The following is a 15,217-nucleotide window of genomic DNA, read 5'->3' as shown; positions in this document are numbered from 1 at the left end:
TTCCGATAAGATACTTAGTAAAAAAGATCACTAAGGCTGGGTTGCACTATCATACTTTAACATTAACCCACATAAAAATCTGTGAAATTACGTAGGTACAAAAAGCACCGGTTATTGTTATAGTTACAGTTAAAGTTAGGTGGTGCAACTTAGCCTAAGATTGTTAAGTACTTTTTAAATTGTCTATCTTTTTGTAACTATCATGACCCTAATTATAGTGCAATGTTGTTATTAGAATCTGTTAACAATGCATTAATGCATCTGTTTACATTCTGAAAATCCTAGTAGCCTTACACAGCTATAATAAGTAGGTTAAATTGTTGCCAACAATTAATTTTCTATTCAGTATAATATCAAGCTTAAAATGTTTTATTTCAAAGGTGTGAAACTCTCGGCTATAGTAAAATAAATTGAGGACATTATTTTTGTGAAAGCCAAGATCTATGAAAGTGGAGTTGCTGACAAAATCTTGTATATTTTCTAGTTTATGATAAAGTTTAGATACCTATCAGATGATGTAAGCATTTCCAGTTAGTTGGTAGGTATTCCATCCATAAGAATCAAAAGCATAGTAATTTTATTATTAATACAATGCGCAAAGATAAGTAATTTAAAAAGATTTTTTATTATTAAACATTCACTTTCATTAAGCAATAAACAGGCAAATATTTTTTTTATTATAAACTAAGTAAGTAGGTAACTTTCTCATGATGCTGTTTACTGATGGAGATTTCTCCATGACACCTGATATCAACTTAGCTTATTAATATTCTTGTTTAGTTCATCTTTAATTTAATTAAAAATTTACCTACCTAGGTATTCAACTAAAACGTAACAATTCTTACTGAAATTAACCATCAGTTAATTTCTGTTTTAATGAAATTTAAAACCGCGCGTTACGCCACGTGATAGCCAAAATGTATCATAGCGTATTCTTAAAAAAATACGCGCGGTGATGTTGCAATCTATGGTTTCTCATTTGCCAGCGACCTACTTCGCGCTAGAGTATTACCGAAAATAACCGGGTTGTGTGTGTACACCAGGATGCATCAATGCATCGTATTGCGTTTTGTTGCACACCAAAATTATGGTCGCATATTGGTGGGCGTTTGAATTTTGATATGGGGTTTCATCTCTGGTCCTACTAACCCAGTTACACAATCGTTGCTTTTGTTTCCGTTAATTGAAGGACGTTTTATACCGCTATAGCAACAACAATCGTTAAACACTTTTATTAAGATAATATTCTTATCGATTTTATTTTAAATCATTCATTATTTTCATAAATGAGTCTCATTGCCGTGTCATTGCACTCATTGAGGTGATGTCATAATAGGTACCTAGTCAATGGAGGGAAGTCCTAATTTGTCGTGGGTGGCCAGGCCATCAGGTCATGATCGGTATAGACGCTCAATATTTGCATTCTCTTGAAAGGCACCTATTTTAGGCGACAATAGTCCAATGGTGTGGGAGTTGCATTGCCGATGGATAACTAGTTCGATCCCCGTCGAAAATAATTTAATTTGTATCTTATCTTTACTGGAATATTAGTTAGTAGATGATTGCTGTATAGCCTGCATGCTAGAATCTTAAAAAAATACATTATGCCCTGTTTTACAGAGCCGACCACGTGAAACGCGAATCATCCATGTCATGACCATGACCGCTAGTTCCTATGGGATTAAATTTTCTATTAAAACTATTAATGACTGGTTAAAATTAAAATTGGTGTCTGGTAACATGTACCTACTTCAGCAAAAGTTATGAATTGAATGGGTTAAATATTTTCTGAAAAGTCGCATAGCAGAGTTCATAGAACTAGAAACAAAGAAATAACTTACAAAAGTCAGTTACACGATTCATGGTAACGAAATCCGGTACAAAGTTTTAACCTCGGCTGCCACGGTATTGTTAATTAATTCTCAATACCTATATTGAGATACCTACAAACTTTAAGTTTGAAGCTTGCCTTTTCTTTTTCCAACTTAAATAAGAAACTTGCAACTGCATACTTATCTAGTTAATTAATTTAGATTTCCTTCCCCCAAGGTAGCGATTTAGATAAAAATTTTTATTTATAAAGCTTGTATAATATACATAATTTTAATTTTTACCCTTTTTTTTATTTAGTTATATTAGTTAAGTAGTTATTTGTTACCATTTTGTTGTATATATGTATGTATAGATTATTTAGATTTACATGATACCTATCAATTGTGCAGGTAGCTAATTATTATAATGAGTTTGTTGTGCAAGAGATTATCCTATGCTATAGGATAGTTTTCTTTTTATGTCTTGTTTTGAGTCATTTCTGATTTGTATCACTTCTGTTACATTGTCAACATTTTATTGAATTACAAAGTTTCTAACATCCTCACAAGTAAGTTTAGAATATTACGTAATAAGGCCTTTTAAAACCTGTGTAACTAAATTAAAATAAATAAATAAATTGAACAAGATGACGTAGTGTAAGTAAACTATTTGAACTTTTTATAGCCCAGTCATGACACACTAAAACGTTAAAACCATCTTTGTGTGTGTGTCTTAACGCATTTTATATGGTAGGTACGTGACTTATTTTCTTAGTTAAATTATAGTAGGTATCACCACATCGTTGACGCCCAAGCCAAGGTCTCTGTAATATTTAAACGTGACTAATATCCAGTTGAATTATACTGAGACGATTTGTGAGGCGGTCCTTTGATACCGATGTAGGTTGTAGGCCCTCCCAAAATCGGACGGCTGGACAATATTTTGTCGCCCGTTATAGAACTCGAGGTGACGAAAAAAGCATAGACTGAAAACGTGCATTAATAGTGTGACCTTGGAGATGTCGATCAGTATTGTCATCAGTAGAAAAAATAAGTAGATAAGCTTTTATCGCTCCATTTTATCGATTTTACGGGATAAATCCAGACATACCTATTTTTTTTCGTCTAAAATTATTGATAATGTCGTCTAAAATTATACCGGTGCGCTTCTATCCCAGCAAAAGTAAGTTTTTTGTTTCTTAAGGTCCTATTTCTTCCTAAGTTTTTCTGCGCATTGCTAATGGGAAAAACTTCCATTCTCTTGCTACCACACGCCTTGAGCACATTATCCTAATTTCTCGACGGTTGGCAGTTAATTCGTAATTGTATAAAGCACCAGCATGATATATTAATATTATTTAATTTTTTGTTATACAATGTAGGCAACTTGTTAGTTGTTTTTTTTACTTACAACAGGGAAGTTCTTGCCCTGATCGAAATTATAATTCATTTGTAGAGATGCGTCTATGCTTTAGTTGTCAGTGTTGTCACTTAAGCACATGACAGCGCGTATGGAAGTTGGCAAGTTTCCAAAATTTTGTCTTTGGCTCGAAAGTAGACTGCGTCGTTAAAACACCACTAGGATCTCGCTTTGCTCTATAAATGGACACATTGTCTCTGTCAATGCCCCTAGCTATAATAGTTCCGATGACGTATCTACCTAATGAATGTTCCAGATATAAATATGCAAAGGAGAGCTAAATCTACGTCCTGGGCAATTTGTTCCTTTGATTTTGTTGCGTTTATGCAACAAATAAACCTTGTTCTTTTTGTATCGTGTGGTTTGTTACTGTAGTTAGTATGTGTCAGACTTGAAATCACCAACCACACACCCGTTTATCATTTCTCTCTACTTTTGAATTAACCTTCATGTAAAAAAGGCTATTTAGTTTCAAGGCGATGAGGATCGTGTAAGTTTTTAAAACGAAAGCAAGGAGGTTACGTACAGTATTTTTACTAGGAAGCAGTGATAGGTAAATTGCAAAATGAGTACTAGCCTGGTTTGCATCGAAAAGAAACATTATTTAATTTTGAAAGTCCATCGTTTCTTATGCTGGAAAACGAGTAAAAGATTTACTGACGATAATACTCCCATTAAGTAGAATTAACGGTAAGTATGTTCATGAACATGAAATTCTACAGAAACTACTTTTAAATTCATGTTAGTCAAAATCACGAGGAGCTGTTTGGAAAATGCCTCGTTTTTCGGGAACACGAGGAAAAATTTTGGCGTATGAATAAAGCTTTTACGTATGGCTTTCCGTGAAGTGATTTGCTCATTTTAATTCGGGTGAAAAAAGGAAGGCTTTTGCTCATATAATTAATCAACTTATATTCACAGCTAAATATATTTCCGCCGGTTCAATATAAAACAATAAAGGAAAAGTTTAAAACGAATGCGGTATTGGTGGAACTTCTTTGTAATACCTGTTAACAAAAAATACGGATTAAAAACTTTAACAAATTCAAGATGAATTTTTGGCTCATCAAAAAAGAAATAAATGACACCTTATCGTAAAGTTAAAATAAAAATATTTATATTCTTGCGTATGTTTGGTGTTTTTTTATTCCTATGAGTAAATCTAATTCAGACGATGACTAAGAGCACAACTAAGAGGCAGACACTACAATTTTTATCAATATAATCATTTATCTATCTAACTAGATAACCCTTAAATAAATGTTTATCTCGGCATTTGAACACCTGCGCCGATTTGTTGACATGTCTGTCACAAAGATTATCTTATCTTGGGTATAAAAGTTTATACATCCAATAAAAAAATAATGTACCACCTGCATCGGAAAAAATATCAGATGTACCTATTTCATAAAAATGTCAAAACTTGAATAGCAATAGCATTGAAGAATCACTAGGCTTATCGCGCTTATGTGTAAAAGTTTTTGTAGAACTACATTTTTCCAATAAAAAATAAATTCTTACCTGACAAATCCTCCTTGTGGAGAAAAGGCTTTATCGTTCAGAGGCACCAGTAGTGGTGAGGACCGCAGACCCTGTGGTAGCTTGATGAAGTACTTCACGCTGCTTGGGATGAGCACACCTGCAAAAAAAACAAGGTGAAAGGTGATAGATGTCACTGTCATCCCAACTAATATTATAAATGCGAAAGTAACTCTGTCTGTCTGTCTGTCTGTCTGTCTGTCTGTCTGTCTGTCTGTCTGTTACGCTTTCCCGCTTAAACCTCGCAACCGATTTTGATGAAATTTGGCATAGAGATAGTTTGAGTCCCGGGAAAGAACATAGGATAGTTTTTATCCCGGTTTTTGAAACAGGGACGCGCGCGATAAAGTTTTTCTGTGACAGACAAAATTCCACGCGGGCGAAGCCGCGGGCGGAAAGCTAGTTTGTCTATAAATTGATATAGCATTAACTGTCTTTTGTTCGTTATTAATGTTGTAAAAGATCTTGTTTTTAAACCATTACAACAGTTATTTAGCTCTATACATAAAAAGCTGAAATTGTGATAGTAAAAAAAATAACAATTTTTTTTATTGGATAGAAAATAAATTTAAGAAAAGAAGACTAAGTAAATGAAAAAAATATCACTTACCATTGGCATCGTATCTATATTTGCGCAGAAGAGACTGCATGCTCGGATTTTGCATATTCGATAGCACGACTATTGCACACGGCTAAAAGTAAAATAAACATTACAACCTGTTTCTGTTTTCCCTGATCACCACAATACACCGTCACTTGGTCTTACCTTCTTAGTTCTTTCAACAAATTGTTTACTCTTAATGCTATATTCTTCTGGGTCCATATCGTCGTAATCTTTCAGAGCGACAACTTTTTCGTTCTCGTGTTCTTCTGGAGTCGGTTCCGGTTCTTCTACGTATGTCGGCAGCGTTACGTAATTGAACGATAACATTCTCTAGAATTTGAGAACTGTATTAGAATGTTGAACAAATTCTGTGCTACTAAAATGTTCATCTTCTTACATTTTGGACACAAGATAATTTTAGAAGCAACGCGATTAAGACTACAAGTTTCCTCATCATAGACCGATTGCTTTTACTTCAGCTCACAGAATGAGTGACATGTCACACACAATGTTACATTTGATTATTTTATAAACAGGGTCGTATTCCCTCGGTTAAATATGAGAATTCCGCTAAACACCAATCGTAATGTTATGAAAGGTTATGCAGTTTAACCTGCATTAGTTGTCAGTGTAACTTGTTAACTACCGGAAGAGGTAAGGAGCGAAGTGCGACAGGAAAAGACAATTCAACAAAGGGTAATTGTACGATTTGTTAGAACTTGATGTTTAATTGTAGCTCTGAATTATTTTCTTTCTCTAGGAGCATATTAAAACAATGAGCAAAAACTCGATTCAACAAAATCAAAATCAAAATCAAAATCAAAAAATATTTATTCAGTTTAGACCACAAGTGGCACTTATGAACGTCAATAGAAAATAATAAAAAAAGAAAAGGTAGCCCTTATGGGGCACTTTACATGTCTCCTTATCTTTTGGGCCCTACCAGCGCTTCGAGACAAACATATGGCAAGTGCTGAGAAGAAACGCCGGAACAAACTCAGTCACCACTTATTGCCAGGAATTATCTAACGGTAAGAATAGTCAAATTTAAGTACATCAAATATGTGCAGACTGAACTGACCACGCATCCTTGTCATCAATATAGTCTCGAACCTTGTAGTACCCTTTGGACATAAGGGTATTTTTTATATGTATCTTAAATTTGTTTATTGGCAATTCGACAAGGTTGTGTGGTATTTTGTTAAATATGGTAATACATTTCCCCAAGAATGAATTACCTATCTTATGCAACCTAAATGATGGAACAGCAAGTTTATTCTTATGTCTCGTGTTAAATGAGTGGACGTCACTTTTCTTAGTAAATAAATGTATATGTTTACGGACATACATAATGTTATCAAATATGTATTGCGAAGCCACAGTCAATATATTGATTTCTTTAAAAACTTCTCTAAGCGAGTCACGTGGTTTAAGACCGTATATTGCCCGAACAGCTCTTTTCTGTAAAATGAAAATTGATTCTATGTCTGCTGCTGAGCCCCACAGTAAAAGACCATAAGACATAATACTATGAAAATAACTAAAATATACAAGCCTTGCTGTTTCAACATCAGTCAAGTTTCTGATCTTTCTCACCGCAAAGGCAGCTGAACTAAGTCTTCCCGCCAAGGCAGCAATATGGGGGCCCCATTGTAATTTACAGTCTAGGGTAATACCTAGAAAGACAGTAGAGTTTATCTCTCTAGTGGATGTTAGCGTCTTCTCACAAAATTCGGTTATATTGACTGTGAATTGGTCCTAATAATCAGTTATAAATTATAATTCCCCGCATTTAGTAGAATTTATAGTCTGAACTACTTGGTAACGAAAATTCAATAAAATTTCAAACAACTTCGAACACTAAACATGTTTTCGATAACATTGACATGAAGTTGCATTTTATTCAATTTTCCACGTCATTTGCGGCCTTGGCCTTTTCACTGTCTTGCTTCCATTGATTTTAATACAAACGATGGCGGTGCGAAGGTGCTAGATACCTTAATATTTTCTTTGCTAGAAAAGTAAGCCAAATATTTTGTTTTACGGTCAGCTTCACCAACGTTGGTCTAGATTTATTAATGTGTTTGGAAACAAACCACGGCTAGAACGTTTAGTCAGACTAGCAGGCGCCAAGCGGTTTATTTTTACTAGCCAAGATTCTCAGAGTTTAGTACGGTTCTGGGTATAGCAGTATTTAAAACCGTATAAATTTACTCACCAACATAACGGCACGCGTATAAAATTTTGTGGATTGCCTGGCCTGATTCTTAATCCCAGATAAGTCTAAAAATGATTTAATATTGATATATCAATGACGATAGAGTCTTCGCTGAAATAGGTTTGTGGTTCATAGAAAATGAGTAGGTAATCCACATTGCGTTTACGTTACGTTTACGTATTGTATGTTATGTTATCATATTGATTAATCAATAGGTAAATTGGTTTCGCGCATTTATCTCTTAAGCCAACTTTATTACCAGCAAACTCTTTGTTACAGTCCCGGAACCCTTGGCAATTACAACAAAAGGCGTGACCTTGGATGTTCCCAAGGATATTATTGTTTGTTCTCTTTAGAACTTTGTAGGTGCCATTTGGGTAATGAAGTCGATGTTGTCATAACAACATTCCTGTTAATATTAATTCTCATCAGTTCATTTCCATCGTGTTATTAGTCATTTGTAATGGAAATGATGGCTTTCAAAGCCGTACTCCTTGGAAAATTTATTCTACTTTATTGATGGTCTCCTAACTTTTGTACAATTATTCTGATTGTATTGACGACGTCACATCAAGGTAACATCCATGCCTCCTAGCCTCCTATGCAGTTGTAATTAGGTGAAAATTGGAAACAAAAGTACAGTCTGATATGCGGTCGACTGTACCACATTCTAAAGGTAAACACTTCGTGCAATGTTATTGGAAATGTTGAGTCTGAGTATTATTCTATCCATGTAACTATCAGTCGTTCTCGATTAATTTGATATCGGTATTCGGTATATTTTATCGACCTATTCATCAGTGTCCTTCAGTTTAGTCTTTGGAGAGCATAAAACGAGTGATTTACCTTTAAGAATTTATGAGAATCCCTAACAAGATCCCTCATTAGTAATCACGAGTAAAAAAAAAGAATCATCTAATTGAACCTGACCTAAATTGTGAACCAATTATATCTTATTTCCTACCAATTTCCAGTTCCCTTCAACACAAGTACCACTTGAACAGCTAGAATAATGAGGTGAACTCTTACGTCACTGGACGCGGGACCACTCTTTTGTTGAGACTTAATTAGAATAGGGCCGATGGTTTTCGAGGTCAGAGCCTATGAACACGTGTCATTTGTTTTCCTTCTGGTAATGTATTTTTTATTTTATTAAACGTCATTCATTTGTTCTTCAACCATGCGACGTGGAAGTCATTGGGGGAGGCCTATGGTCAGCAGTGGATCCCTTTGGCTGATGATGATGACGTTTAACAAACGTCATTTATTTGTTAAACTATCACTTAACATACAAAGTACAAACTGATCTTCGTGACATGCATGCATATTTTTTACTTTTTATTAATTATTTTACACGTGTCTAAATACTAGTTACATTGTACTCAAACAAGGCAAAACATAAAAATAGGAAAAAAAAAGAAGATATTTGATGCTTTAAATGGTCGCAATAGCTGAATCTGATTTAAGTTTAATTCGAGAGAAATTCTATTGAAAGTAAGCAAATTACTGTCAATGCAATGGAGCTGATGCAAACATTTGAAAACTAGTAACACGATAGCTATATTTGAATCGACGTCAACGAACATTATGATAGGTAAAAAAACGATAAATACTAGCTGACCTCAGTGCCACATACATTTTTGTTTGTACAAATGTATTATCTTTATGTTGTGCGTCAGTTTCAGCAGTAACTTGCTTGTGAGATAGTCTCGTGATTATGATTATTATTAGTATTTGTGTTCAATCTTTGTTTTTGTATAGTGATTGATGAACACGTGCGTTCATAAATTGTTTTATTTTGTGTTGATACGTCTTCCAATAATTTTATTAGACTTTCTTTTGTTCCGAAGTGTGTAGAAATTTGGTTTCAGCTTTGTTCTTCGTTTGTTTTTTGTTTTTTTTGTGTTTTATTTTGATTGCAATGACCAAGAGTTCCAAAGTTATTCATAAAAATGGACAGCCAGGGTATGTGACGGCTCATCATCAATCGATGTTTGTGAGACGAAAGAGTCAGAGGTTTTCTAAAAGGTACTTAGTATTTGTAAGACTGCACAAAGTTATGACTTTTTTAATGGTTATTCTGCAATAAATTCACGTACACGTGGCTGCATGAGAGCTAATTACTACATCGCGCCAGGCGTTAAGTATAGTATAGGTACATAATTGTTTAGCCATCAATTTGTAACAATGTATAATTATAATAAATTGTCCTTTGTTATGGATTCACCTATCTACTATCTACATCTAGTTAAGTTTCAGTAAAAAAATCGTAAAAAACATATTTTATTAAGTAGTCTTACAATGTTATCGATGTGAAATTGGTTAGAGGTGGCAATATTTTGAATCAGATTTTTTAAATAACCTTGTCATTAGTGGAATTCCAATCTTTGATCCGTTGTCAAAAGAAGCAGTTCCGTTGCAAGACCTTAGAGGAGTTTATTATTAAGTAGTTCCATGGGAAAGTCTGGTCCAGGGGGCAAATCAGATATTTTAGGGGTCACCAGCTCTTAATTAAAAGATTTGGATCATTGCGTAGAAATATTTCGTGGCTGGCTACGACGTGTGGACTGTGGGACGAAGTGGGGAAAAAATCCTATTTCGATGCTGGCTTCTGGCCATGAAATTTGGCTACGAAATTATCCAAAAGATCCCCTGCCCCCCTCCCCTCGATAGAAAGAAAGAAACATTTATTGCCATGGACATCACAAAAGACAAAAGAGAATAAAAAAAGCAAACAAGACAGAGGTACAGCGATGCCCATCGCATATGCCGTGGCCCCCGGTGAGGAAGGCCACGACCCTGGTTTTGTGTGGGAGTCACGGACACTAACCTGTACTGCATAAAATATACAGATAATACACTCAAGGGTATTTCTTCAAAAAAGTCGCTCAACATTGTGTCTGGTTGTTGCAGGTCAACCGGGAACTTCGCAGCGGGAGCGGCGGGTGGCGGGTGCGGGGCCCCGCGCTCCGCCCCCGCCACCCCGCTGCAACTCGAGCCTCACCCCCGCACCAAACATGATAAGTGAGTACCATTATCATTAATTGGAGTAATGGGGATGTTGCCTGGGTCAAAAAGCAAGAGTTTTAATTAGTCCGTCAGTTAACTTATCAAAAAATACTCTACACGTATTTTTCACTTTTTCAAACTAATGAAAATTTAAAGAGATAAAGCGCCCCAAAGTTCATAAGAAGAGGCCCGTGACGTCAACGCTTGCTTAAAAATGCTGCACGTTGTGACGTCGTGCGCAACTTCAACGCACCATAACTATGTAATTATTTGTTAGATTGACAAATAAAAATATATGTGTCCAATATTTTTTGATATTAAACATTACGGACTAAAAAAATTTTTTTAGGCAACTAGCCTATTCATAGTTATCTATCATACACATAGCTGGGCACCGTTAATCAAATGGTTAACTTCGTTAATCGTTAAACCGTTAATAAAAAAATTAACTTCGTTAAACGTTAAAACGTTACATTTAGCAAGATTTAACGCAAGTTAACGTTAATCGTTAATCCGTTAACACATGTTTAAAACGAAAAAAGTAATTGTATGCAAGGTTCAAATAATTTCGGAAGCAAATCAGCTTTTATGGTACCTATAACGTAAGCCTAACTTTTACGGTGGCTTTTACTGTATATTCAATAGACTAATTCTACTTACGTTATACCATAAAATCTGATTTTTATGTATAATATTTGGGCAATGATTAGAAGTTGTTTCGACATCAGCCACACAGTTTTGACAGTTCCAACTCCTTGCCAGACAGTTTTTTTAGGATAGCTGCCAAAGCAACGATGACCCAAACTTCATAATCCACCAACATTCTAACCTATATTGGGAGCATACGCTGACAAACTTTCAGCTTTTATAAAATGACGTAGGTCTGACGTTCACCAGCTCTTAGTGTATAGTATCTCAATCTCAGAGCCTTGGTTCAATTATAATACAATTTAGCACCAAAGTGCTCGAAAAGACAAATCCAACAAACCCAAACTCGATAAGTTTCCACCGTTTCGTTTAGGAATTCCTATGGCCATCTCCTGACTCCATCNCGTATCATGACATACACCGCAGATTTGCCATGCAGATGCGCCAGTGAGTACTAATCTGCGCGACTTGTGTCACCCCCTGATGCTTGGCACCCGGGGCGGACCGCCCCACCGCCCCCCCCTTACGCCGCTACTGCCTGGACATCATCTAGTACTAACTTGTCCTGTCTAGTACTAAGACAAATCCAACGAACCCAAATTCGATGCGATGCCGCCGTTTCATTTAGGAGTTCCTATGGCCACCTCCTGACTCCCTCATCAGACCAGCTTAATGGTACCATAACATTTTTCGTTTAAGGGATCGGTTTGCAAAATATTTAAGTTAAACTTAAATATTTTGTTACAATTTTTGTTCGAGTAGGGCGTCCCCATCCTCTAAAAACTACTGTTTTCTTTAAAAATCTAGAAAAATTCGTAACGATACTGCTTTTCATGATTATATCATAAGATACATCAGTTAGATTAAGAGTAATAGTCATTTAACTCATGTATTATAAAATTCCTTAGAAGAAAATATTAAAAGTGACTTTAGTTGAAGTAATTGCTTGCTTCTGAAATAATATTGTGTTAATGACGGACAACTACGGGACCCTACACTGCGCGTGGCACGACACGCACTTGGCTAATTTTTATTCTAGTGTTTTTCAGCGTGCCTGCTGTATCTTTTTGGTAAATAGTAGGTACTGGATTAACGATTAACGGACTTAGGGTAATTTAACGGAAGTTAACGAGTCCGTTAACATTTTTTAAAGTTAACTTAAAAGTTAATCCGTTAACAGAAATGTTAACTTCGTTAATTAACGATTAACGGATTAACGAGTTAATGCCCAGCTATGATCATACACTATGAATGGACCGACGATCTGATGAAACACCTCGATGCAGGCTGCTGGGCTGAGCACAAACAGCTGGATGTGGAAATCCTTGGCAGAGGCCTTTGTCCAGCAGTGAACGTCATTTGGCTGATACGAACGATTGCCAAGGTTTGTGTAGAAACCACATCATTCATGTGTCATCATGAACAAGTTGCAGTCCAGATCAAATCATCTTCTTCTAAGTTAATTCGACTTTGAAACACACTAAGAGCATCCTTACAGAACCTATGGCACCCTTAGGTCAAATCCCCGCATTTAAAGAAGATTGGGGAACATTCCGAATATGTGTCTACTGACAGTTACGTGTGATGCTTATCAAACGAATTCAATATCAAGGACATCATGAAGTTTTGGTGTTGCATCTAGGTATGACACATTGCGTTTGCCTTGGAAAAAAAATATTTAATTAAACCATACTCTACTTAATTCGAAAAATGCGCCGCGACATTGGAAATTATGTAGATACTAGGTAGTATAAGTTTATTCCTTGGCATATTAAATACGATAATTAAGCCAAGGCAGCGTTATAAATTTTTATTGTTATCGCGTATTGTGGCGTGGATCCACGCTGTTCTCATAAACCTTTTGGCAAGGAGACGACAGTTTTATTACTATTCCGACAAACTTGATGGTAATGACATTTAACTCAAGGTGTGACATAATTGATTGTTGTATCATTAATGTCATCAACACCAAAATAAAATCGAAGAGTATTAATTAAAGGATCCATCTATAGAAAAATTTCGTTATTTCTCACAGTATTTATATGTAGAAACTGACACTTTCTTAGGTTAAATATTGACAATTCAATAAACCTATTGTTTTGTCGTTTGTCAAAGATTCTTTCACCTCTGTCCTACATGCTAAATTTCTTTCTTAATTTAGTTTGAGTTGGATTCAAAGTTAGCCTGCTAATTCGAGTCAGACTATTCATGTCACTTTCTATGATAATAATATAACATTATTGATATGGAAATATTTGCCTGACTGTTGTTTATGATTCATCCAGTTGCTTTTTGTTGAATTTTTGTCACACCTGACGTCAAATCATTGACTTTGTGAATGATCACCGCCTCTACGACGCATTTTCTAAACATATTCTTCTCTCGTACTCTCATAAACGTTTGGTAGCGGAATTTTCCTATTAAACTGTACGGTCAGTACATAAATTGTTCCTAGACCAGTTGTTTGAGTCTGTTTAGCGTTAGATTTGACTGATTTATTAGCTTGAGAACTATCTGGCTAGACTGCGAGCACGGCAACACCTCTGCATTTTGTTAACCTTGGCAACATAAATCAGTTAAAACTGGACCACTTTATTCATATCTGATCATTAGCATTGGTTGGAATGTTGTATTGAAATAATTTTAAACATTTTATTGTCTCGGTATGCTATTTTAATTACAATTACTCATGAATATTCGCTTTTTGTATCGACAGAAGATCGACTAATTTGAATTTTTAATTTGTACCAATCGGTAATTTGATACGCATAATACTATTCATATTACGTGTACCAATGAAGTAAAATTTAGTCAGACGTAAAAATTGGATTTTTGTAGATTGATGCCTACTTCTACCAGTCACCACCATTATGATCACCTTGTTTACTTATTTACTTACTTTTAAATATCTATTTTCGTAAAATTAATTTAGTTAACTGCATTATGATGAATTATGTGCATATTCAGTTACTTTCCATCCGGAAACACGCTGTTACATAAATGGTTACATGCATGGTATACAAAAATGCGTACATCAAACAATAGAACGGATATAATGGTAAGTTTGCGTTTATTTATCAGTTTATCTGTCGCACGGTGATTATAATCTACGTGCCATTTATTAATCAGTTTGTTTTTCCATCGTCGCGGAGTTTGCACGCGTTTTTCTAACCTTTCATGTGAATTCACACCAAAATTGTCATTTTCATCGGAATTAACGCAGTGACGTCAATAAGATGTGAAGAAAAAGTTAATGTCAGTGAAAAAAATGTGGCAGTGTCAGTGAAGTGTCTTTTCGTAATGTAATAAAAAAGATACAAACGCAAAAATGACGATAACAGTGGAAGTTGACGAGCAGGAGACATGGAGGGTCGTCTCAATGATATCTTATGTATATGAAGGAGTCAGGCAAGTGTCAATTTAGAGTTAGACAATCTCGAAAATTCTTAATGTAATGTAAAAGAAACAAAAACATTATTACCTTAAATTCGAATGCTTTATCAATACTTTACAGCTTCAGATGCCTTGTGAAAATCGTTTAGACTGACTGTCAATTAGTTCTCTAACCCCCATTAATAAAAAGTTATACCCATGATGAACACTGGGTTAAAATGATATTTCCAAACTAAATGAAAATTTAATCCAGAGTTCAACTAGTGTGTAACTTTTATTAATAAAGGGGTAAAAATTAAATATCATAATTCTTGTAAGAAATTGTACTTTCAGCACTAACCGTGAATTCTATTTAACGCACGGAATATTTCCAAGTTAGAAAAATTTAATAGATTATTAATCTACATAAGCTGCACTTTGCTCTGTATAATTGTGCTGTGATTAATCAATACTTGCCAACCATTGTTATTGGTTGCTATCTTATCTGTTAGAGTCCCACGAGTATTGATATGCACAATTTTAATGATAATAATGGCTAGAATTGAGTAAAATCTAAAATTAACATCAGGCATCCC

At 35.1% G+C, this 15,217-nt stretch overlaps 2 protein-coding genes across 3 annotated transcripts in view; one reads left to right on the top strand and one right to left on the bottom strand.

Moving 5' to 3' along the window:
- LOC114358951 (uncharacterized) overlaps window positions 1–10,620 on the top strand; it is a 44,477-nt gene extending 33,857 nt beyond the window's left edge. The window contains exon 5 of the mRNA XM_028313140.1: window positions 10,506–10,620. Within this exon, the coding sequence (XP_028168941.1) occupies window positions 10,506–10,620 (115 nt within the window). The remainder of the gene's footprint in view (window positions 1–10,505) is intronic.
- Window positions 4,075–14,833, bottom strand: LOC114358952 (uncharacterized). 2 transcript variants are annotated; one of them, XM_028313141.1, is made up of 5 exons: window positions 5,772–5,838; window positions 5,537–5,704; window positions 5,381–5,462; window positions 4,753–4,870; window positions 4,075–4,238 (listed from the first exon to the last, which is right to left on the bottom strand). In XM_028313141.1, the coding sequence occupies exons 1-5, from the start codon at window positions 5,829–5,831 to the stop codon at window positions 4,199–4,201; spliced, it is 468 nt and encodes a 155-aa protein (XP_028168942.1). In that variant the 5' UTR covers window positions 5,832–5,838; the 3' UTR covers window positions 4,075–4,198. The 2 variants fall into 2 exon arrangements, with proteins under 2 accessions (XP_028168942.1, XP_028168943.1); XM_028313142.1 differs by lacking the exon at window positions 5,772–5,838 and adding an exon at window positions 14,731–14,833 and having other exon boundaries at window positions 4,118–4,238.
- Window positions 14,834–15,217: the final 384 nt, after the last annotated feature.

Source organism: Ostrinia furnacalis, unplaced genomic scaffold (assembly GCF_004193835.3).
Source record: "Ostrinia furnacalis isolate ACB-3 unplaced genomic scaffold, ASM419383v2 OfSCF4153, whole genome shotgun sequence".
Lineage (NCBI taxonomy): Eukaryota > Metazoa > Arthropoda > Insecta > Lepidoptera > Crambidae > Ostrinia > Ostrinia furnacalis.
This window is presented reverse-complemented; position numbering and strand designations above follow the sequence as displayed.

Coding starts and splice junctions, on each gene's coding strand:
- LOC114358952 (XM_028313141.1), bottom strand. CDS start 5,831: ATGATGAGGAAACTTGTAGTCTTAATCGCGTTGCTTCTAAAATTATCT. Junction 5,463..5,536: donor TTGTTGAAAGAACTAAGAAG/GTAAGACCAAGT, acceptor TTTTACTTTTAG/CCGTGTGCAATAGTCGTGCT. Junction 4,239..4,752: donor CCACAAGGAGGATTTGTCAG/GTAAGAATTTAT, acceptor TTTTGTTAACAG/GTATTACAAAGAAGTTCCAC.